The sequence below is a fragment of the Suricata suricatta genome, chromosome 9, assembly GCF_006229205.1.
Source record: "Suricata suricatta isolate VVHF042 chromosome 9, meerkat_22Aug2017_6uvM2_HiC, whole genome shotgun sequence".
Taxonomy (NCBI): Eukaryota; Metazoa; Chordata; class Mammalia; order Carnivora; family Herpestidae; genus Suricata; species Suricata suricatta.
In genome coordinates this window covers 73,942,913-73,965,840 of record NC_043708.1, presented here as the reverse complement: position 1 = coordinate 73,965,840, position 22,928 = coordinate 73,942,913, and the positions used below count along the sequence as shown (strand labels likewise).

The 22,928-nt window shown below is 41.2% G+C and overlaps 2 protein-coding genes across 8 annotated transcripts in view; one reads left to right on the top strand and one right to left on the bottom strand.

The window, feature by feature from the left end:
* Nucleotides 1-1,667: 1,667 nt before the first annotated feature.
* On the top strand, nucleotides 1,668-7,323 carry EMC4 (ER membrane protein complex subunit 4). 3 transcript variants are annotated; one of them, XM_029952628.1, is made up of 5 exons: nucleotides 1,668-1,857; nucleotides 2,187-2,301; nucleotides 5,911-6,064; nucleotides 6,362-6,522; nucleotides 6,751-6,871. In XM_029952628.1, the coding sequence occupies exons 1-5, from the start codon at nucleotides 1,772-1,774 to the stop codon at nucleotides 6,784-6,786; spliced, it is 552 nt and encodes a 183-aa protein (XP_029808488.1). In that variant the 5' UTR covers nucleotides 1,668-1,771; the 3' UTR covers nucleotides 6,787-6,871. The 3 variants fall into 3 exon arrangements, with proteins under 3 accessions (XP_029808488.1, XP_029808490.1, XP_029808489.1); XM_029952630.1 differs by lacking the exon at nucleotides 6,362-6,522 and having other exon boundaries at nucleotides 6,751-7,323; XM_029952629.1 differs by lacking the exon at nucleotides 1,668-1,857 and having other exon boundaries at nucleotides 2,220-2,309.
* SLC12A6 (solute carrier family 12 member 6) overlaps nucleotides 6,993-22,928 on the bottom strand; it is an 86,737-nt gene continuing 70,801 nt past the window's right edge. For 3 of the 5 annotated variants that reach the window (XM_029952623.1, XM_029952624.1, XM_029952627.1), the window contains 13 exons: nucleotides 22,558-22,732; nucleotides 21,959-22,077; nucleotides 20,553-20,651; nucleotides 18,773-18,892; nucleotides 17,895-17,999; nucleotides 17,319-17,487; nucleotides 14,846-15,041; nucleotides 13,473-13,642; nucleotides 12,429-12,560; nucleotides 11,734-11,841; nucleotides 11,368-11,552; nucleotides 10,846-10,979; nucleotides 6,993-9,995 (listed from right to left, as the gene is read on the bottom strand). In XM_029952623.1, coding sequence (XP_029808483.1) covers nucleotides 9,904-9,995; nucleotides 10,846-10,979; nucleotides 11,368-11,552; nucleotides 11,734-11,841; nucleotides 12,429-12,560; nucleotides 13,473-13,642; nucleotides 14,846-15,041; nucleotides 17,319-17,487; nucleotides 17,895-17,999; nucleotides 18,773-18,892; nucleotides 20,553-20,651; nucleotides 21,959-22,077; nucleotides 22,558-22,732 — 1,804 coding nt within the window. In that variant the 3' untranslated portion in view covers nucleotides 6,993-9,903. The other 2 variants (XM_029952625.1, XM_029952626.1) reach the window with 2 other exon arrangements.

Sequence of the window (22,928 nt, the reverse complement as noted above, 5' to 3'; positions counted from 1 at the left end):
CAATCCACAAGCTGAGTCTTCCTAAGATCAGATAAACATTTTAGAATAAATTGGAAGGGGAAAAGCCTTTCTCATTTCTAATTCATAAAGTCCACTATGAACACAGGATACCTTTAAAATCAGAAAACAAAATGGGAATGGAACTCTTCAGCGTCTCCAGGTCACCATCATCTTCAAGGGTCCAAACTCTCTAAATTGGCTCTTTTCAACCTTAGCTCCTGACCACATTCTCACCTCACTCCTCCTCCCTCACCTCCACCCCGACCATATCAAATAATTTGGAGTCAAAGAAAAAAAAGTTTAAAAATACAGTACCATTTTCAAACTGCCAATTAAAAACCATTATAAAGCTGGTGGAATGCAAATGGGTGCGATTTTGCTAGTGGGCATTTAAAATGAAAATTCCTAAAAAATAGTAAGAGAGGGAGGAAGGCAAACCGTAAGAGATTCCTAAATACAGAGAACAAACAGGGTTAATGGGGGTGAGGGAGAGGGGAAAGTGGGTAATGGACATTGAGGAGGGCACTTGTTGGGATGAGCACTGGGTGTTGTATGTAAGCCAATTTGACAATAAATTATATGTTTTTTTATTGTTTTAATTATTTTATTTTTGAGAGAGAGAGCGTGAGCAGGGGAGGGTCAGAGTGAGAGGGAGACACAGAATCTGAAGACAGGCTCCAGGCTCTGAGCTAGCTGTGAGCACAGAGGCTAATACGGGGCTCGAACCCACAAACCGCGAGATCATGACCTGAGTCATCCAGGCTCCCCTCAATAAATTATATTTTCACAATTCCCTCCCTAAATGAAAATTTCTTAAAAATGTGCATAGTCTTTGATCTAGCGATTGCGCTTCTAGGAATTTAACTGAAGGAAATAAAAGACATAACAAGGATGTTCACAGCAACAATGATTATAAAAGCGGTAAGAAACGGGAAACAACTTAAATATCCAATATCAGATTATATTATCGTATAGGTATACAACTGAACACAAAATCCAATCACTATTGTGCTTTTTAATTAAAAAAATGCATATGTAGCATACACTCGATTTAACCTCAGAAGCCCTGAAATTAGGTAGATGGGTCCAATTTCTATATAGGAAGAGGTTGAAGCACAAAAGATTTAACGTGTCCAAAGTCACATAAGTAAAGCCAGGATTCAAAAGGAGGGCATCTGAATCTCAAGCCCACGAACCTCCCACGTCCACACTGCCGCCTAGCTTTTGGACAGAATGAGCATAAAACTATTTACCGCGCAGGGGTAACGTGACTTAAAAAACACAAAGCTCCTGGGACACGGAGGACATTCGATACGCGGAATCTACTAACTAACTTGCTCGAGGTCACACAACTCGTGGTGAATCCAGGTTTTAACGGAGATTTGAATCTTGTCGTCCCGGTAGCGCGTAGGAGCTCAAGAAGGTTTTTCTGAGCTTCATTTCCTAAAAGAGTCAGTATGGACTTTCCCTCTGTCTTCAAAGCGCACCTCAGAGGTCAAGGAACACACAACAGGCCTCTTCAGAGAGGAGAACGCGCTCGGGTGTCGTTTCAAAGAGCTAAGTACGGTCTGATCTTCAGGGAACACAACGTCTCCAACTGCAAGGACTCTCTTCCACCCTCCGTCCGCCAATTTCCGGGTGGAAGTGACGTATACGCTGCGCGCCGGAAGCGGGCTTGAAGAGTAAGCCCGAGAAGTAGCGGGCGTCGGAGGGCTTGGGCCCGGCCCGCTTTTCAGTGAGGAGCGTCGCAGCGTTGGCGGTGGCTGTTGCCATGACGGCCCAGGGGAGCCTGGTGGCCAACCGAGGCCGGCGCTTCAAGTGGGCCATTGAGCTGAGCGGGCCTGGTGGAGGCAGCAGGTGAGGAGCCGGGGCCGAGCCTTCACCCAGTACTGCCGCGGAGGAATAGGACCTGATGATATTTCAGGCACAGCTCTCTGAAAAGGACGGATGGCATAAAGACGACTCATGGGGAGCTAGCGGCCTCTCTGCCGTGGAGGTTTCTAATGTTCAAAGGGTGCTTATTTCATTCCTCCCGATAGACAAAGGCCTGACGAGCCCACGAGGGGGCTCGGTCTAATCTGGGCAGGTGTATCTGAGTATCTTAATTCCTATAATTGGTAGAACAGGAAGTGTGGGATATGAAGTGTGGAAGGCTGCAGCCTTAGTTTCTTGGTTTGGTTCTCTAGGAGCCGAAGCGACCGGGGCGGTGGCCAGGGAGACTCGCTGTACCCTGTGGGCTACTTGGACAAGCAAGTGCCTGATACCAGCGTGCAAGAGACAGACCGGATTCTGGTGGAGAAGGTACAGAGGTATAGAGGTCACAGTAGTTCTGAGGGCAGCCCTGACACGCGCGCACCCGCCTCTCCCAGGCAGCGTGCAACTATCTTACTGTAGGAGTCTTGTCCCCAATATTGGTAGATAAACTGCTTGAGATTAATTTACAGTAGTAAAGGTGCCTAATAATTGGAATAATAGAAGATGTTTGAACAAAGGTCGAAAATTATCTACTGGTGCCAGTGCCTAACAGCTGGCATCCTTTTACTCGAGTTCCCTTACAGCCACACAATGTGTCAGGCTATCCTTTTGGCTTTATCCTCAAAACAGATGAAAAAGTTTGCTACTTATTACTACTGCTTATTATTTTACTTATCGTTCGAGTCTGAGCGACTTCATCTTCTGTCACTTTCCCCTTTGTTCTTCATTCCACTCCAATCAGAATGGCCTCCCTGCTGCTGCTTGAACATACCAGGCAGGCTTCCATCTCAGACTTTCCTGCATGTTCTTTACCTCTTCCTGGACTCCTCTTCCTCCAGATACCTTTGTGACTTGGTCTCCCATCTCCTTTATGTCTCTAAATTACCTTCTTAGTGAAACCGACTCAAGGCACTCCCTTCTTGTTTCCTGCTTATCCTTTCCTACTTCCTATATTTTCCCCATATCATTCATATACATGATTTAGTAACTTTGTCACCTTTCTTTTTTACTCTGGTAAGTTCCAGGAGAGCAGATTTTTGTTTCCCAACAGCTAGAACACAGCCTGGCACTTTTTTCATCTCAGCCTTAATATTGTTCACTACCAAATGGTTTTCATTTCATGAAATGCAGTGATTTTTACAACATGAAAATGACCGCTGGTATCAGTATTTTTCTTGTTAAGTATATAATTTTTCATCTTGATACATCAAATTGTAATATTACAAATAATAATGTTGATCTTTAAACTCCCAGATAAGTGCTCTTTTATGTAAGTGACACATCAGGAACTGCTTACAAATATGGCCATTTATTCTTTTAACATGAATAAGCTCAAATGCATAGTGATAAATTCTTCTTATATTACTAGATTTACTTCATTAATATTTTTTTAAGGATTTTTGCATTTAGGTTCAGGAGTAGTATCGATGTAATAAACTTTTCTCATAATGTCCTTGTCAGGTTTTGGTATTTATGGGGCCCCATTTAATGAATTGCAGAATGCTAATTTTTTATTTTCTGAAAGAGTTTGTATCAGATTGGCTTTATTTTTTCCTAAAATGATTAGAATTTGTCAAGGGAAACCATCTGAGCTTAATTACAGATTCAGTTTCTTTTTATTTATTTATTTGTTTATTTTTGAGAGACAGAGACCGTGTGAGCAGGGGAGGGTCAGAGAGAGAGGGAGACAGAGAATCTGAAGCAGGCTCCAGGCTCTGAGCTAGCTGTCAGCACAGAGCCCCACGCGGGGCTCGAACCCACAAACTGTGAGATCATGACCTGCACTGAAGCTGGATGCATAACCGACTGAGCCACCCAGGCGCCCCCAGATTCAGTTTCTTAAACAATATGAGGACGCTTTAAAATTTCAATTTATTATGCCATGAGGTAATTCATTTCTAGGGATTTATCCATTTCCCAAAATTTGTAATATGATTACTTTAATACACTGCAAGAACTATAGGGATGTTCCTCACGTATTCACAATATAGAATATCTTTTCTTTTTTCCTTCACCAGGCTCACCAGTATTGGTTTTATTAATCTTCAGAAAACCATCTTCAACTTTGTTGATTAAAAAAAAGTCATTAATTTCTTTTCTCATTTTTATTTCCTTCTCATTTTCATGGGCTTAATTTATTCCTTTTCTTCTTATTTAAAATGTTTTTGATGTCTATTATTGGGGCATAGAGAAACAGCAGGAATGGGGGAGGGGCAGAGAGAGAGGGAGACACAGAATCCGAAGCAGGCGCCAGGCTCAGAGCTGTCAGCACAGAGCTCAACGCGGGGCTTGAACCCACAAACCATGAGATCATGTCTTGAGCCAAGTTGGACGCTTAACCGACTGAGCCCCCTCCTTTTTCTAATTTCTTGAAATAGATGCTGAGCTTGATGTGGATGAAGCTAGGGAGTAGGGAGTATTATCCCAAGAGAAATAAATAAGAGAAAGACAAATACCATATGATTTCCCTCATATATGAAATTTAAGAACAAATAAGCAAAGTTGGGAGTGGAGAGAGAGGAGCAAGCCAAGAAACAGCCTCAGAGGGGAGGTGGGTGGGGGGCATGGATTACATAGGTGATGGGGGTCTTGGTGCCCTTGTGATGAGCACCAGGTGTTGTATGGGCGTGTTGAATCACTATAGTACACCTAAACCTAATATTACACTGTAAGTTAGCTGGAATTTAAATAAAACCTTTTTTAAGAATTGCAAAAAAATATAAATAGATGCTTAGTTTTCTAATAGGTATTTATTATAAATTTCTCAATGCTCTTTGTCCAACAAGTGTTAATATGTGGCATTTTTGTTATCAGTTAACAATATTTGTTTTCCAGTGTAATTTCTTCAATTTGTTGATTATTTAGGATACATTTGTTAATTCCAACATGAAGGGAGTTTTGTTTTCTTTTTGTTACTGATTTTTACCTTAACTGCATCATAATCGAAGAACATGCTTTTTATGATTTGGGTTCTTGTCAGTTGGCACTTCCATGGCTCTCCAAGTGGTCAGCTTTTGTAAATGTTCCAAGTGTGTTTGAAAAGAATGTGAATCCTACAGATGTTGGGTGCAACGTTCTGTATATGTCAGTTGGGTTAAGTTTGTTAATGTCATTCAGGTCTTCTATATCTTTCTTTTTAATGTTTATTTTTGAGAGAGAGACAGAGAGAGCATGCACATGTGCATGCATGAGTGGGGGAGGGGCCAAGAGAGAGGGGGACAGAGGATCTGAAGCAGGCTCTGCACTGACAGCAGAAAATCCAGTGCAAGCCTTGAACCCACAAACTGTGAGGTCATGACCCAAGCCAAAATTGTACGCTCATCCAACTTAGCCACCCAGGCGCCCCCAGGACTTTAATGTCTTGATTTGTGTTTGTTCTTTTAGGTATTGATGGTGGTGTGCTAATCTTCCACTCTGTCAGTTTACCTCTTTCTTTAGTTGTAGATGGGACATTGATAGATGCAGAAGTACAAGAAGTTAGATCATGGGGAAAAATAACATCTGGACAACCAAAAGGGAAACATATCACAAATGTTGAGGATGCCTTATTTTTAGTGGAAGAGGAAGCTTCTTGTGGCAACATGGAGAAGGGCAGAAGTGGTGGAACTGAGGAGTCAGCTCAGAAGCACAGAATTGGTGCACCAGAGTGGCTCAGTAGGTTAAGTGTCCGATGTCAGCTGAGGTCACGATCTCACGGTTTGTGAGTTCGAGCCCTGCATTGGGCTCCGTGCTGACAGGTCAGAGCCTGAGCCTGCTTTAGATTGTGTCCCTCTCTCTCTGCCCCTCCCTTGTTTGCACTTTGTTTCTGTCTTTCAAAAATAAAACATTAAAAAACCACACAGATTGGGAATTGTGTTCACCTCACTTTAACATCACTGCTCTGATAAATGTGGGACTGAAGATAGAGATTGACAGTTAAAACTGTGTTTGTTTTAGCGCTGCTGGGACATCGCCTTGGGTCCCCTTAAACAGATTCCCATGAACCTCTTCATCATGTACATGGCAGGCAATACTATCTCCATCTTCCCTACTATGATGGTGTGTATGATGGCTTGGCGGCCTATTCAAGCACTTATGGCCATTTCAGCCAGTAAGTATTTTGATATAAGAACCCTTCCTTAAGTTTTAAAAATTGAAAGACATATTCTTAGGTGAAACCCATGAAAATCTTTAGTACTGCTCTTGGCTAGTTGCCAGTGGTGGGGGGTACAGTACGGGAAGGAGATGATAATGGTGGCAGCAAGAAGGGGAGAAGGGAACGTATTATGGTTTTTTTATTCACCTTTAATAGTCGTATTTGCTGTTTTACTTTGGGTCTGTCTATATTATTTTAATAAATGGCCTGATTCATATTGGGAAAAAAACTTTTGGTTTGTTATCCCAACAGCTTTCAAGATGCTAGAAAGTTCAAGTCAGAAGTTTCTGCAGGGTTTGGTGTATCTCATTGGAAACCTCATGGGTTTGGCATTGGCTGTTTATAAGTGCCAGTCAATGGGACTGTTGCCTACACATGCATCAGATTGGTTAGCCTTCATTGAGCCCCCTGAGGTAAGCCAAAAGAAAAGTTACATTTGGGGCAGCTGTAATGTAAATAGCTGACCTATTTGATGGTGGAGGATTTGAGTTGGTACTAGAGCTTATTTTTTAAGAAATAAGATCCCTTGGGAATTTGGAAATTATTTTTTAAGGATCGAAAGAAGAGCCTGTAATTAAATAAAGTACCTGTACTTGATTCCAGGAGTTAGTTCAACACCCATTCACTTTTTCTTGTTTCAGAGGATGGAGTTCAGTGGTGGAGGACTGCTTCTGTGAACCTGATACAGAAGAACCTGGTGCCTGTGTATCGGGACCCCATTTACAACCTTATTATGCCCAGAGGCTCCTCCCTCCGTGTCATACTAGCTCTTAACATGATCACTCATGCCAACAAGAACCCAAAGCTCTCGACTCCCTGGTGAGGCCCAGAAAGAGAAGTGTGTATCACTATAAACACAAAGAAACTATACCACAACCCTTGATTGAAAATAATGTAGAAAACTTTATTTGTTTCCAGTACAGAGCAAAACAAATAAAACTGTAACTCTATGTAAACAAAAGAATGGCCGCTGCTAAATCAAGAACCACGGCAGCAGCTCCTTTCAATAAATTAAACAGTAGAGAACAATGCTTAAAAAAACGTTGCACAAGTTTCCCTTAAATCTATTTTCCTTAATATTTCACTTCTATTTAACACAAGCTGGGACATAAAAATTGTGTTGGAGACACGTGTGGAAGATGTGAGAAACTAATGCTGAATTCAGATTATACATGATGAAAAGCAAAATAAACCAGACAAAAAGAGCACATAAATATGCTTACAGTGTAATCGCTACTTTAATATCCACAATAATGGATTTTTAACATGTGTAGGGGGAGTGAGGATTGGCGGGACAGCTGGGGCCACAGCAGTCTGAGGCAAAGGAAGATCCGCAGTATCTGTTCCCTGCCAGGTGGCACCAGTCGAGCAGATGCCGCAATTCAAACCTCGGCTTTTAAGACAGCTTTAGAAGGCAGAGGGCCAGCATCTGGACAGTGGATATTGTCATAACCTGCCCTGGTAAATCACAGCTGCGACTTAAAAGCTGGACCTTACTCAAAAGGCAGGAAGAGGTCTTTCCTTTCTCTTCCTTCTTGAAACATAAAAGCCCCTTCCCCTAAGGTGCATTCTCTTACCAAGTTTTCAGTATTGCTTTATTTGCAGTGATTAGAAGAGACAAGACATTCTGCAGACAAACAACATAAGCAACAGACAGACATGAAATGCTCTAGACAGAGATGAGTTTAAATCTGGCCTAATAACCACTTTCCCACATAACGGTGATTGTATGTTTTAAGGGCTAAAGTAGTGGCTCTATTAGTAGCCACTAACTCCGTTATCCCTTTAACAGATTCTTACAGAGCTCTAACCACGAAAAGCTCTTCTAAAACCTTGTTTTCTGCCCATATTTTTTCTGTATGGGAAAAAAAAATTCAACTACTTTGGCCAGAGGATGTGTGTAAATGTAGAGGAATTCCTGGCTAGGCTGACCTTTAAAGCATGGGGGCTTCAATATCTTGGGTCCTAAGGAACCTATTCCACTCCTGTGGACTCGACTAAACATTGGAGTATTACAGTGGAAACTGTAAACAATGCTTCTATTCTCTGCAGGAAGGAGCAGGAAAAAGACTTAAAAGACTGTTTTGCTACCCTGATTGGGTCTTGAGGTTGAAAAATGAGCAAAGGGAACAAAAAGACTCAATTTCTGAAGCCATACTGAAGGGTTTTCACCTATAGTCTGCAGATACCTAGGTTTGCTTTCTCCAAATCCTACTGGGTAATCAAAAAAGTGGCACTATTTATCATTAATAAAGTGATTCAAAAGCAGTCATGAATAGAGGCAAGACAGTTTCTCTAATACTTATCCTTTAAAAAAAAACACCCATATATTTGCAATTACCACTCAAGGTAGTTTCCTTATGCTTGAAAGCCAGGTGTTTTATGACCAGTGAATGAGCAAATAAAAGTAAGCTTGCACAAGTATTTCCCTGACACATTTAGAGCTTTCTGAAAACAACTGTTATAGCAGAGGACTGTTGGCTTGGATAATCTTAGTTCAGAGCCAAGTTTCTGTAGTCCCAAGAATAAAATTGAGAAAAGAAAACTGCTCAGACTGGGCATTTAGGTGAGTGCCTCAAGTCTGCTATGGCTTTGGAACTGAGTCAGAAATCTTAGTGGAAGAAGTTTCTTGAATCAGGCCAATTCCAATCATGCCACTTGAGAGAAGCAGGTGGGGAGGAGCAGCAGCTCAGTCTTTGGCACTATGGAGGGAGTATGGCTCTGGAGCTTCAAATTCCATCGCTAGATTCCCCCTTTAAAAGCTAGTCCAGCGCTTTTAGGAAAGGATTTTAGCGTCTTCCTAGTGTTTGTTCCCGATTTTTGACCTGTGCCTGACTACCAATCCAGAGGGCATAAAACAGGAGAGGAGAAACTACTGGACACTGTGCATCATCATCTAGCTTTCTTAGACAGACAACAACTTTAATGTTTGCCCTTGTCACACAGGTAACCACAGACTGCTTCAGTAGATCTTAACAGCTATCATTTGGAGTTACCTTCATTTGGCCATTTGAAAGAGCCTCAAAGAAGTTTCCACTCCAACTTTAAAAAACAATTTCCAGGACAACAATGCCTATGTTTTATAATCTTAACCACAGAATGGATTTTAGAACCAGCTGACATATGTTTACCAACACAGTATGTGTACTTAAACCTGGTATTTGGAGGGAATCTTGTTTTGGAGGAAGAAGTAAAGGCTGCAGCCATGTGTCAGTTTTTGTGTATTAGTACCCTAATATAAAATTAGAGTCCTAGAGAACAGTGGGTACATTAAAGAAAATTAGCTAAAACAGGTTTTCATCTTGGTTTGCTACAGGTTATTTCCACAAGGAAGTCAGGTCCCCGATACTTGGTTGTGATTTCTTTAGTATGAAGATGAAGCTGTGTCATTACCCCCATAGTGTCATCACTGAACCGTGACTTCTGAGACTCCCCTTTAATGCTGGATATATACTTGCTTTCCGTCTTCGGTTGAATTTCTAGCATCCCTTTTGTCAATTCATTTTATTGGTTTAGCTTGTTAATTCTAACTTGCCTTCAACTGGTACAGACATGGCTTTTTGGACTTGACCAGTGTTCTGATGTTGAGGGACTATTTGCCTCTGTAAGGATGGCAGATCATATGATAGCAAAGAGCAGAACTATTTGAACTTTTTTGCACATGTACGTGAGGCTCAGCTTGTCAAAGAGTTCAGTGCCTACTTGATGGGAGTAGTAGTAAAGAGCTGGCACTTCCACGAAGGATGGAAGCCTTTTAGGAAAGATGAGGCCAAGCAGAGTCATTCAGGGATAAATTATGAATAAATGGTGATCACTTCACTGCCACCACCTCGGACAAGGAGGACTCGCTCTAGTCCCTCGGTGAGCACTTCTAGGAACTCCATGTCTTCAAGATTTGTCAAGGAGACAAATAGGTGGGGAAAAGCACACCTTTATAACCTGGCATGATCATCTGGGTTTATCTTACTACAGAGCTGCAAAATCAACATGCTTGTTTTACTTATTAGATACTCAGAATTGGGGAGGTCTGAACTCTGGAGTCAATTTAACCCTGTCAAATAACCCAGGAATCCAGTCCCTTTGTACATATAATACAAGACCTCTATTTGTTAGATTTTTTTCCTAAATGTAACTTTAAAAATGGGGGAAAACCACAAATACCGTGTTCATATCACATAGCAAAGTAAGTCAAAAAAGAAAAAGCCACAACAGGGCAGCTTAGAAGATTGCTAGAGAGAACCCAAATCATTTCTAAGTGAAGCTGCTCAAGTCAGATTTTTCTGCAAATTCTTTTTTCTTAATCTTTTTTTGCTTAGTGGTACTGGTGCGAACAGGCCAGTCTACACCATTGCAGTTCTGAAGAGGCCCCATAAAAACAATCCTGGGACAAGGGTCTGAGGAAAAAACCCTTATCTCTTTTTTCCCCTTGGAGGAGGTTCCACTCCAACTCCTTCTCCCCTAACTCTATCCGTAAGAGGTTTGCAAAGTGGGTAGAGCCTGAAAAGGAGAAAGGATGTGGGTATTCTGTCTCTAGGTCTGTCAGAAAGGGATACACCCAACTCCCCAAAAGGAGATTAATCTCACAACTTTCTAAGAATCCTTGCCCAAGACTTTGAACAGCCTTCCCTCCTCAAGAGGAAATGTGGGCACAATGACTTTTAAGGTTACCCAGTGGGCTCATCTAAGAAACAGGGTAAGATTTTCCTTACTGATAACCCCACTCTTGGAAAGGATACAGTTTTCATCACCCTCAGGGTTTCGAGGTGGCCCTGGCATATTCAACAAAACCAGCTTTGCTTCATGAGACTTGTTAACTATAACCTCATTCAGCTTCACTGCTGTATGCATCCTCCTCACATTGGACTGGTCCCTGGGCAGGTGGAAGAGAGAAACAGAGGCAGTTAAGGCAAAGAGAAAGCTAGACATATAGTCAACTTTAAAAACCACGAGTTACAGAGCTTCTCTGCATTGCCTATGAATAATGTAATGAACAAATGATTTTCCTATATTAATATCCTGGGTTTTCTCATTCTTCGTTTGCTTGTGCTATGGCAGGAACACAGCATGGTGAGGAAGAAGGGTACTGAGCTTGTGTACAATGTTAATTGGTAGCTGGTAAGCACAGGCAAGTAACAGAGACGGCTGGATTTGGGTGAAAGGAAGAACAGACTTTATCCCGTGTATCCAGGCAAAGTCACATGTGTGCTACTGACTAGGATACCAGGTTACGTGAAAAGCTTGTAACTTGGATAACTTACGGACGCATGTTAAGCAGGTCCTGGAATCCTTCCATTGACTTGGCCTTTTGTCCCCGGGATGCCATGTACTTGTCTTTTGTCCAAGTCATGTGCACCTTCTCCTGATAGGTTTCTGTCTCTTCATCCTCATCAGAACCAATGCTGGTCAATCGCAGCATTGAGTTCCGGTCTTTCACCAACTGTGCCTGAGGAGGGCCCAACACAGCTATGACCTCTATACCCAAATCTCTCTCATGCTTCAGCTTCGATTATTTTCAAACAACAATGTGGTTACAGTGGAAGAACTGGGAAGGAAAGAATTGTCATTCTAGGAGAACAAGACAGACTTCACCGGGCCAGGACTGAGAGGTTACAGGAAGGTCTCACCTCTCTGTCCCGCTCAGTTTTGGAGAGTCGCATGTGCCGGAGCATCTGGGACCTCTGCTCCATCATCAGGGTGCGCTCGTAAGTATATGCTGATATGTCACTGTCGTGCTGCCAAGATAACACACAGCGTGGGCAGTAAGCCCAGAGGAGGAAGAAACATCAACCATACACTTCCTTCTCCATTCACTGAGCCCGAGGAAGGATCACAGTATCAGCCTAAGTTTCACACCCTGTTTTGTTCAGGCACTGAGCTATATAGTTTTATGGACTATAGATCAAATCTAGAAGCCCTGAGAGTCTTCCATTACATATGTTTTCTTGAAACAAAGCACAAACTCTACTTTTAAAAAAAAATACTGCCAGGATATTAAATCACAACAAAACAAAACAAAACAAAGCTAAGTGTGATTTTACCATGCGTATATGAATTGTAAGTTAATAAAACTAAACAGAAGAATCTGACCAAAATAGAAAGGCTACGTCACAACCAAGAAAGCAAAAATTAAAACCACCACCAAATATACATCACATACACAGTCTACTTATCTAGCCCACTGTGTTAGGGTCTGGCTGGGACTAAGGGATTAGTTCACAGTTGCAGCTGAACAATTTCCCAAACCAGAAAAAGTTCTAGGAAGACAGGGTAGGAAATGGGGGAAAGGTGGTCTGTTTGAGCTCAAACTCTGCGTCCTCACCATCTCCACCACCTCCACCTCTGCCTCAATGCGCAGGTGGTAGAGGAAGGTGGCCAGATCCTTCTTCATCTGGATACTGTTGTCTTCTAACTGGGCTACTGTGAAGATCCGTATGCTGCATTTTCGCCACACCTGAGAAATTGCCATATAGAAATGGAAAGTGAGATGCAAGAAGGCAAAAAAAGAGTTATTTCCTAAAAACAGGAATTTTTTGTTTTAGACAACCTTGCTGTAGTATTAGGGTATTTGTTTCTAGTTTCTTACTTGCCAAATTATGGTACTAGGGCAAAAACTTGACTAAGAAACACATTTAAAACATTTTAAAGAAGTTCTTAATTTCCTAACCAGAAAAAAACCTGGCAAAAAAAAAAAAGAAAAAACTGGCAAAGAATATATATGATATCTTAAGAGGGTGCTGTATTCAGGAAGAATATTGATGGTACCATGAAGACTAGAATATTTAATATTTTTAATTTGTTTAGTCTTACCAAAGGATGAGCATATATGTTTATTTTTTTATTTTTGAGAGAGAAGAAAAGCAAGCAGGGGAAGGGCAGAGAGAGGGGGATGGAGGATCCGAAGCAGGGTCTGCACTGACAGCAGAGAGCCCCATGTGGGACCCGAACTCACCAACAGTGAGATCATGACCTGAGCCACAGTCGTATGCTTAACTGCCTGGGCCACCCAGGCTCCCCAACTATATATATGAGACACACACACACACCCACACACCTGTACGTAGGTTTCCAGTATTCGAGAGACTTTGGTATATTTTTTAATGGATATGTTTGCTTGTTAATATTTTTCCAGAGGCTCATATGGAACTTTATTAATCTGCTGAATTTCACATGGAGATAGGTAGGTTATCAACTAGAAAACTACTTCTCATAAGGTTGAAACTGGGATCATGGGAAAGCTAAGAATAATCCCCAACTCTTCTGTTCCTAAGCCCCAACAGTATAGAATCATAGAGAAAGGATCTGCCTAGTGAACCAGGACAGGTATGAAGGGAGACAGACTTTTTTCAAAAGGGGTTTAAAATACCTTGTGCTGTTTAAGTAGGAACGGTAAGAGCATGAGCATCCCCCCATCATGCACGATCCACCACACATCAATGTTGCCCTCAGAAAACTGCTCCACGTTGCTGGGAAAGAAGGAGATGTTTTTAGCCACCAGCAGGGCCAGATGGGCAGCAGTTGTGACTCGAACCGTGCCTAGGGAGAAAACAGAATCAGGATCAACAGAGAAGAATCCTTAGGCATTCCTTCCTTCCCACCATGTCAGAATGTTTATTTATTTATTTTGAAAGAGAGAGCAAGAGAGCGAGCGTGCAGGGGAGGGGCAAAGAGGGAGAGAAGAGCTTCCTAAGCAGGCTCTGAGCTACCCGCACAGAGCCTGACATGGGGCTCTATCTAATGAACTATGAGATCATGACCTGAGCCAATATCAAGAGTCAGGTGCTAAAATGACTGACCCACCCAAGTGCCCCAAGGATAATGCTGTTTTTACTTTTTTTTTTTTTAATGTTTATTTATTTTTGAGAGAGAGAGAGACAGAATGTGAGCAGGGGAGGGGCAGGGAGAGAGAGAGATACAGAATGTGAAGCAGGATCCAGGCTCTGAGCTGTCAGCAAAGAGACCAACATGAGGCTCGAGCCTACGAACTGTGAGATCATGATGCTTTAGCCAACTGAGCTACCAAGGCGCCCGTTTTTACTTTTTTCTAAAATTTATTTATTTTGAAAGAGAAAGACCATGAGTGGGGGAGGGGCAGAGAGCGAGCGAGAATCCCAAGCAGGCTCTGCACTGTCAGCACAGAGTCCAACATGGGGCTTGATCCCAGGACCGTGAGACCATGACCTGAGCCACAACCAAGAGTTGGACACTTAACTGACTAAGTCACTCAGGCACCCCCCTTTTTTTTTTTTTTACGCTTCTTTAAGCAAGGTATTCTGTTTACATAGTAGATTATACCTCATCAAGTAACAACAATCATTAAGAAAAATCTGGATAACAGAATTAGATTCCAAACTATGATTTATGTTATGAGATATATTCTGATCAGTACATTTCTGGAGGGGGCAGGATATGTGAATTTTGGACATTTTGATAAAAGATGATCCTTCCAATTCCTGTGAGAATGACAATGATAGGAGATCATAAGTGAAAATATGGCAACTTCAGTAATAACTCCCAACATAATACATGACAGAGATAATTTACGAACATACTGTAAAGCTGGAGGGGGTGAGCAGAGTACATTTTTACTGTTAGCAGTCATTTAGGTGCCCCTAGAGGACTGGGCTTCAGCAATGGCACAACCTCTACTTTAGGAGGCTGTGGGGTGGGGTTAAGGTACAGGGATTTAGCTCTATCCCCTATATGGGCCCTCAGGATAAAATGAAAAGTGTTCTGTACCAATAAAAGTCTTCCAAGCTCGAGCATCTTCACTCTGGCGCCAGCCATTCGGCCATCCCATCACCACGGTGTTGTGCTTCATGCCCCCAAGGCCACACGACTGGATGAGGTGCGAAATGCCCTCTTTCAGTTTGGCCGCCACCACCAGCTGGCAGAACCCTTTCACCTTCTCTGCCTCCATTAGGTGCTTTATGGTCTGGAAAAGAGAACCTCAACACTGAATTGCTTCACACTGAACCTTTTTATTACTCTTCTTATTATACTCCCTTCCTCTTTAGCAAACTCTGCATAAGACCGTATCTCCTACAGAAATGTCCAAAAAGTTAAAATCAATCCAATGGAATTTCATTATCCTTTGCCTTTTTCATTTTTTAAGTGCTTACTACATATACCGCTGGTTGATTATAAGGAGTTCCTCTGCTTTCCTCTATTCTGCTTTTCCTTCTTTGTAACATACAAGACAAGTCAAGAACAGGGGTCGGCACAAAGCAAACACACAATAGTCTTTCTTAACGGACTCGGGTGAGTGTAAGCATGATCTCCTCCCTTCCTCCCAATTGCTGTGACACCCTGACTCATATAACTAGAAATTCAATATGATGATTCAGTTTCACTTAAGAATTTTGTCTTCTTTTCAGGTATGTTTTCTTTTTGGTTTCTCCTATTTCCAAATCTTTTTTGATATTTTAACAGTGATTATTGATGACACTTGTCTTTGCCTTACTATTCAAGCCAATTTGGATATGATATTTCATTTATCTTTGCTCTACTCTCTTGGTGGAACGATGAAGGGAGTAATGGTGTAGAAAGAAGAAATGACTTTCCCAAAGGCACAGATTAAGTCCGTGGTATAGCTAGGGTAATATAAGCAAGGCCTCTTGATTTCCAATCCTGTGGTTTTTATTTATATTTATCACCGTGGACTAAGGCTTCTTCAGTATTTCTAGTTTTTAGGGTTTCCCAGTATTCCAAAATGAAACCCAGTAAAATTTTTGAAATGTAACTGAACATTTGTCTAAACAACAGGGTTGGTTCTATCATTTATAATAAGCATTAGAGTAAAAACTGCTTTCTTCCTTAGGGAGAGCTTATACTTGGCAAATTAATCAGAAGTAAAGCGAAGGAATCTTGCTCATGATACCATGTAGACTGCTAAGGAGGGAAAAAGGTGTTCGCTGCTCTTTGTTGTCACCAGATTGAGCAGAACCATCTCCACAGTTCAAGGGACAGACTTCTGTCAAGTCTGAGGCCTGAGTCAATCAATGTTTGGAAATAGTGCTTAGCCTTGATAATCTTGAAAGTTTAGTAGTGCTTTTTATTTTTATTTATATATTTACTTTTAAATGTTTATTTTGAAGAGGGGAGGGGCAGAAAGAAGGAGAGAGAGAATCCCAAGCAGACTCCGTGCTGTCAGCACACAGCCCAACGATCTCATAAACCATGAGATCACAACCAGAGCTGAAATCATGAGTTGGATGCTTAACCAACTGAATCACTAGGCACCCAGTAGTGCTTTCTATATGGAAAGAATAAATTACTGTTTTCTGGTTCATCTTATTATTTGGGAGAATATGACTGTTCAAAAGTAAGGACTAAGGAAAACAGTGTGGAGGTTCCTCAAAAAACAACTCCCTTATGACCCAGCAATAGCACTGCTAGGGATTTACCCAAGGGATACAGAAGTGCTGATGTACAGGAGCACATGTACCCCAATGTTCACAGCAGCACTGTCAACAATAGCCAAAACATGGAAAGAGCCTAAATGTCCATCACCTGATGAGTGGATCAAGAAGATGTGGTATATATACACGATGGAGTACTACATGGCAATGAGAAAGAATGAAATATGGCCATTTGTAGCAAAGTGGATGGACCTCGAGGGTGTCATGCTAAGCGAAATAAGTCAGGCGGAGAAGGACAGATACCGTATGTTCACACTCATAGGTCTAGCAGGAAAACAGGAGAAACCTAATGGAGGACCAGGGGGAGCGGAAGAGGGAAAGAGAGTTGGGGAGAGTGAGGGACGCAAAACTTGAGGGACTATTGAATGCTGAAAATGAACTGAGGGTTGAAGGGGGAGGGGGAGGGGGAAAAGAGGTGGTGGTGATGGAGGAGAGCACTTGTGGGGAAGAGCACTGGGTGTTGTATGGAAACCAATTTGACAATAAACTATTTTAAAAAAAAGAATTTATACAAAAAATAAAAATAAAAAAATATTCCACCCACTGTAATATACCCATTGCCTTGTATGGTTGCTGGGATAAAGTATGATATGAAATCTTTTATCAAAAACTATTTTCAAATATATGAATAAATAAAGTGTACAAATGTAAAAAAAAAAAAAGTAAGCACTAAGAAGGAAATCTCCTGGATCACTCAGGAAAGGGATTAATTTAGAAATACAACATCTTAATAACTTAACATCACAAAACCATAAGCTAAATTCCACTATTCGATAAGCCTTCACTCTTACCTGCTCAGCAGCTAAAGCTTCCCCGTAGTTTTCCAGGAAGTTCCCCACGATAACAGAACCCACAATAGTGAGGCCCTTTCCTGCTTTAAGCTGGGAAGCAAAGGTAAGGAGGCGAGGATGCTTGACGTGCAAGTCTTCATCTAGTTTCAGCAACACAAGCAACTGAGGCCTGTAAAGAGGTTGGTGGGAGAGGGGGAAAGGAGAAAAGACTTTGGGTTTGGGAACAGAATGACGATTCTACCCTTTGAGGAGATCTGTATAAAACATGTAACTGGACAGAAGGAAGAGATTAAAGGAAATGACGGGATGAGGGTGTAGTTATTTTGAATCCTCCCAGTATTACTGCAGATTGATCAATCTGCAAGAAACAATAAAAATGGTAGGAGTCTAGATCAGATACCACAAGAAGAAAAGGGAACTAAAGGATGAAGGATTTGGAATTGCTCAGAACAGGTCCAGTCACACCAATTCTCTGAGACGGACGCCTCAGTTCCTTACCCTGTCACCGTGAACACACAGCTAGGTGTGTTAACCACGTGTCAAACACCACATCACAGGCTCTGCTGATTTCTTTACCTCCAGTTTTTAGTGTGTGGAGGTCCTTCTTCCAGTCGTAGCAACGCAAAGCGGGCCGCACTGAGGGACAGCCCACGGATTCCATCGCCCCATTCTTTCTCCGCTCTGGGAGAAAAAAAGAAAAGAACAGAAACATTTAAGCTACAGGAAGCATGATTTCAAAACATAAAGTTTTTTCTTTATCTAAAAGTAACAAATACACAAGGTAGAAAATTAAAACTCCTATGAACTATTTATATAATGCTCTTTATTAACATAATGAACCCACTCTAAGCAGACCCGCACTGCCCTTCATTGATGGACCACACTGCACGATAAGCAGTTCAAGGTAAAGCCTGGAAGGACCACTCACTTGTCCTTCTCTGTAGCCATTCAAAAGCAATAATGCAAAATAGCAATTTGGAGAACAAAATGACTACAGACCTAAAGTTTAATTTATTTTGAAAATAATGGGGAAAAAGCTAACGTCAATGTAATCTTCTGAACCAGAGTGTTATCTACTCCTAATGTTTGGAAGTTGTCTTCCTTGTTAATAGTTACTCAGGTTTAATTTCTTTTTCATTTCAAAGACAATACCTTGACTGAGGAGATAAGCAAAAATATATTTGTGTTATACTTTAATACTTATCATTATTATTTCGACATGTCCTTTTAGTTACTTTTTTCACTGATCTGTTCATAATTTCTCAATAGGTTCCCCTTGTTGTATCTGTAAGCTTGTATCTTGTAAGATGGCTAAGAGAATTGGGGATGCAAAATGTAGTTACAGATGAATGAGGTTATCAGGATCCTTAATGCAATTCCATCGGGCTGGCTCTACCCAAACTAGTCAGTGTGGATACTTTTATTAGTAATCAAGGTCAACTCCACAAACTCACCCTTGGTACTCGATGTACTTGTAGATCATACCAGCTATTACCATAGCTACAATAGCGTAATACCAGGAAGAAATGAACATCAGAGCCAGACAGATACTCATTCCCATGAAAGAGAGGGCCCTAGAAAATTAAAAACAAGAACACAAACGACAAAAGTGCTTTCCTAAGCAACAAAAAAAGAAGCCTGTGCTAGAGGTGCTTCTGAACTGGTGAGGCATTGTTACTATTTTTTTTATTCTAATATACTGCAGACTGAACTTCTGTAAAATGCAATAAAAAGGAATTGTTAGAAAAATTACTATGTGCCTGGATGCTGTGACAATGTCAAATTGCTATAAAAGTTTCTACATGATTTTTCTCAATTTTTATAGTTGTCTTATCATGGCCTGCACTGAGGTACAGACCATCCTTTGTGCTGATGTGTTGCTGGAAAAACATACAAATAACCAGGACTCAACGAAAGTTATCTGTAGTTGTGAGGACAATTAATACTTACTTGGCAAAACAGGGATGGGCCATATAGTCAGAATTATTAACTGCTGATCTTTAAAAAAAGTATTTCATGTAAATATTGCTAAAATGTTATGTTTATTAGCATACATGTAGAACCCACTGAAGAAAAACTGCCATTAGTTTTCTTACTTTACATAAAAGAAACATGGAAGAGAATGATGAAATGCTTCTTTTGAGCAAATAAATTAGGTAGACAATCACACTTATGGAAGTTCTTCTGTGTACAGAATAAATTTCTTAGCTTTATGTTCAATTTCAAAGAATGTGCAGGAGAGCTCTTAATCTGAAAAAATTAGGATCCAATAAAAATAGGATAAAGAGAGAGAGAAAAGAAAACAAAAGCAAAATAGTAACACAAAAAAGTTCACAGTGAACTTTTGACTTTTGATTAAGGTTAAAGTTAGAAATTGGATTAGAGGTGATAAAATCAGCGAGGATCTAATTTTCTGCTAGATAAAGGTCACATTACTGCCTGTCACTGGTAAGTGAAGCCAGGAAAGGATCAAGGAAAGTCAGCAACAATGAATGTAGCAACAGGTCAATACAGGACCTATTGAAGAAGCTTTAGACATGACAGAAAGAAACGAGAGAGAGATGGGATGGCCTAAAGCGCGATGACTCCTTTAGGACCGAGGAGACCAATACAGCAGGAGCGGCTGCAGCAACGTTTCACCGAGAGTTTCATCATGTAGCAGGCACTGTGCTGAGCACTTCAGCTCATCTCAAAGCAACCCTATGAGATGTGTAATACTATCAGTCCCCTTCTACAAATGAATAAAATAGAATTTTATGTGGTTAAATGCTTTGTTAAAAGTTACAAAGCTATGAAGTGGTAGAGTTGACATTAAGCTAAGGTCATCTGACTCCATAGCTCATGCTCCTACCTGCTAAATGAACCTGTGCTAAGGAAGAGAGTTCAAGAATGAAAATGGATGACAATATGAGAATAAAGACAGAAAGGGATGAAGTCCAGTGCTTAGCTAAGAGAGAAGAAATCAGATATGCAATGGGTAGGATGGTTCAACCTGAAGAATGCAGCAGGCTGGAAATATTATTTTCATAATTTTGATCTTTATCCTCAAGTAGGTGTAATAAAGTGTCCTATGAAGAAAACATGGTAGGATGATGGAAATTCAGGTAAGCACTGGAAGTCGAAACAGTGGAATGGCTGGCCAAGAAAAAGAACATTGACCACCCAGACTCTCCTAGTTCTCTAGTTTAATGATGGGTTCTCTCCAAATATGGTAAAGAAAAAGAGCAGACTTACCAGTGGTAGTAGCGGAACCGGGGTCTCCAGTTGGGTGTTCGAAGTAATGTTTGCAAGGCACATGCCAAGTTTACAAAGAGGTAACACATGAGGAAAAACCTGGCAGATTAAAAAAAGTAAGAGGCATGGATATTATAACAAGATGATTCTTCAAGGGTTATTTTTTTAAGTTTATTTATTTCTGTTAGAGAGAGAGGAAGACAGAAAATCCCTATCAGGCTCCATGCTGTCAGTGTGAAGCCGTATTGGGGCTAGAACCTATAAACCTATGAGATCAGGACCTAGGCCAAAACCAAGAGTCAGATGCTCAACTGACTGAGCCACCAGGTGTTATTTTAAATGGAGACGTTTGTTGTATTTAAGCCTCTGTTCTAGCCCACTAGCCCCTGATTAAGACTAGGAAGAAACTTAAACTTCTCCCCACAAACTTGCTCATTCTCCTGTGTTCTCTCTCAGTGAAAGACACAACCTCTCTCTACCAGTTCTTGGGAAAATCCCAGTGTCCTCTTTGTTATGCATCTCTGTTCCAAACTGATTTATCAAGTCCTGTGGATTCTACCTATTTACATATTTCTAAACTTTTCCCATCCTGTCCATCTCTCCTACTATCATCTTCTTTCAGGCTCTCATTTCGTCCTTGCTGGATTAGTTCAATAAGCTTCCAGTTAGCATTCCCAACTCAATTTTAGCCTCCTTCGCACTTACCTTTTATACCAAATTGATCATTCTAAACATAAATATGTTCATTCTCTTCTCAAAGGATCATCCCTCCAGGTAAAAGTTCTGGGTCTTTTGTGACCTGCCTCTACCCACTTCTCTGCTCTGCTAGCCCATGATGGGGACCCTCCATCCTATTAAGCCAAACTACTTTCAATTCTCAGATATGCTGCATTATCTCCTTCCTCAGATCCTTCACATACATTCCGTGCCTGGGACATCTCACTCTTCAGCTGCTGAGTTAATAATGAGTCCTCCTTCACGACGTTAAGTGTCCCTTTCTTGAATCTCAGTCCATTTAGTCCAGAGCTCTTACGGCACTGTTCACATGTTCCTAGCGTGCTCCCCAGTGCCAGGTAGGTATTAAGTCATCACTAAGTCCCAGGTGAAGGATCAAAGCTAACAGTAGCAGTAAAAACCACAACCAGTTGACAATGAATCACAAATGAAGGCAAAGAACTTTTCAAGTTATACAGGTAGGAAGAAACCATGACAATTTAGAAAAAGCCTTATACAAAACTTCTTAGCAATATATACAGTTTAGGTCAAGTTATACCTGGACCTGGCTCACTCTATTAACAAGTATCTACATAACATTCTATATAACAACTGTTATAAACCTGATGGAAATCAACATGTATTGTACATCATTTAAGCAAGAAAAAGTGAAGAGAGGAACTGGCTCTTACATAGAAAGAATTGGGGCCACAAGATCCAGGGAGGCGATAAGGATTCCCAGCTCTGCAATGGCGGCAGTTAGAAGTAAAGCCCAGGTAGGTTCCCCATTGGCTTTGCTGTGACCAAACACCTGTACAGAGAAGAGAAGTATCAGACACAGGAACGTGGTGAGTGTTTGAGTCAATGCTCCCTGATTCCTCCAAGCTACAGTTTCAGATATATGAAGGATGATGATGTTAACAACTGTGGTATTTCAGGGTGCCTAGGTGGCTCAGTCGGTTGAGCATCCGACTGGCTTGCTACTGTCAGCATGCAGAGCCTGATTTGGATCTTCTGTTCCCCTCCTTCCCTCTCCTGCTTATGCTGTCTCCCTCTCTTAAAACAAAAACAAAAACCCCAAACTGAAACCAAAAACCCAACCGTGAGATTTTTAAAATAGCTTTACCCCACTCACACATAAACTCATCCCTCATAGAGATTTAGGGGGTTTTGTACTAAAAACACCACCTTTGTATTATATGATCTAGCAGTAATTCCTAAGCCTATGAAGATGACACTATTTCTCAAACTCTGAGAAAAAAAGAAGAGGGCATGAGAAAGGTTCACTCACCCTCAGAAAGGGTATGATGTTGTCCTTGGCTATAGCCTGGAGCAGCCTTGGTGCACCTGTGAGACTCTGAAGTCCAGCCCCACACGTGGAGAAGAAGGAGCCAATGACAATCACCCATGGGGATGGCCAAGATAAGGTACCCACCACCAGATTGCCTTTCACAGCATCCCCAAACCTGAGAGAAATAAGAGTATGGAAATTTAACTGGGAAGTAACTACAGACTGAAAGAAAGAGTCACCCAATTTTTTTCTACTTATAATTTTTAGAGAACTAAATCGAGATAGACATGAATATTAAGAAGTGTAAAGGGAGGTAATTTTGATCAAAAGGCATTATTAACCTATATTAAGAAAAAATAACCTTTGGAGCC

Excerpts from the sequence above, each read along its gene's own strand:
- EMC4 (XM_029952628.1), top strand. The coding sequence starts at position 1,772 with ATGACGGCCCAGGGGAGCCTGGTGGCCAACCGAGGCCGGCGCTTCAAG. Across the intron at positions 1,858-2,186 it reads GGGCCTGGTGGAGGCAGCAG|GAGCCGAAGCGACCGGGGCG; the intron begins GTGAGGAGCCGG and ends TTGGTTCTCTAG. Across the intron at positions 6,065-6,361 it reads ACTTATGGCCATTTCAGCCA|CTTTCAAGATGCTAGAAAGT; the intron begins GTAAGTATTTTG and ends TTATCCCAACAG.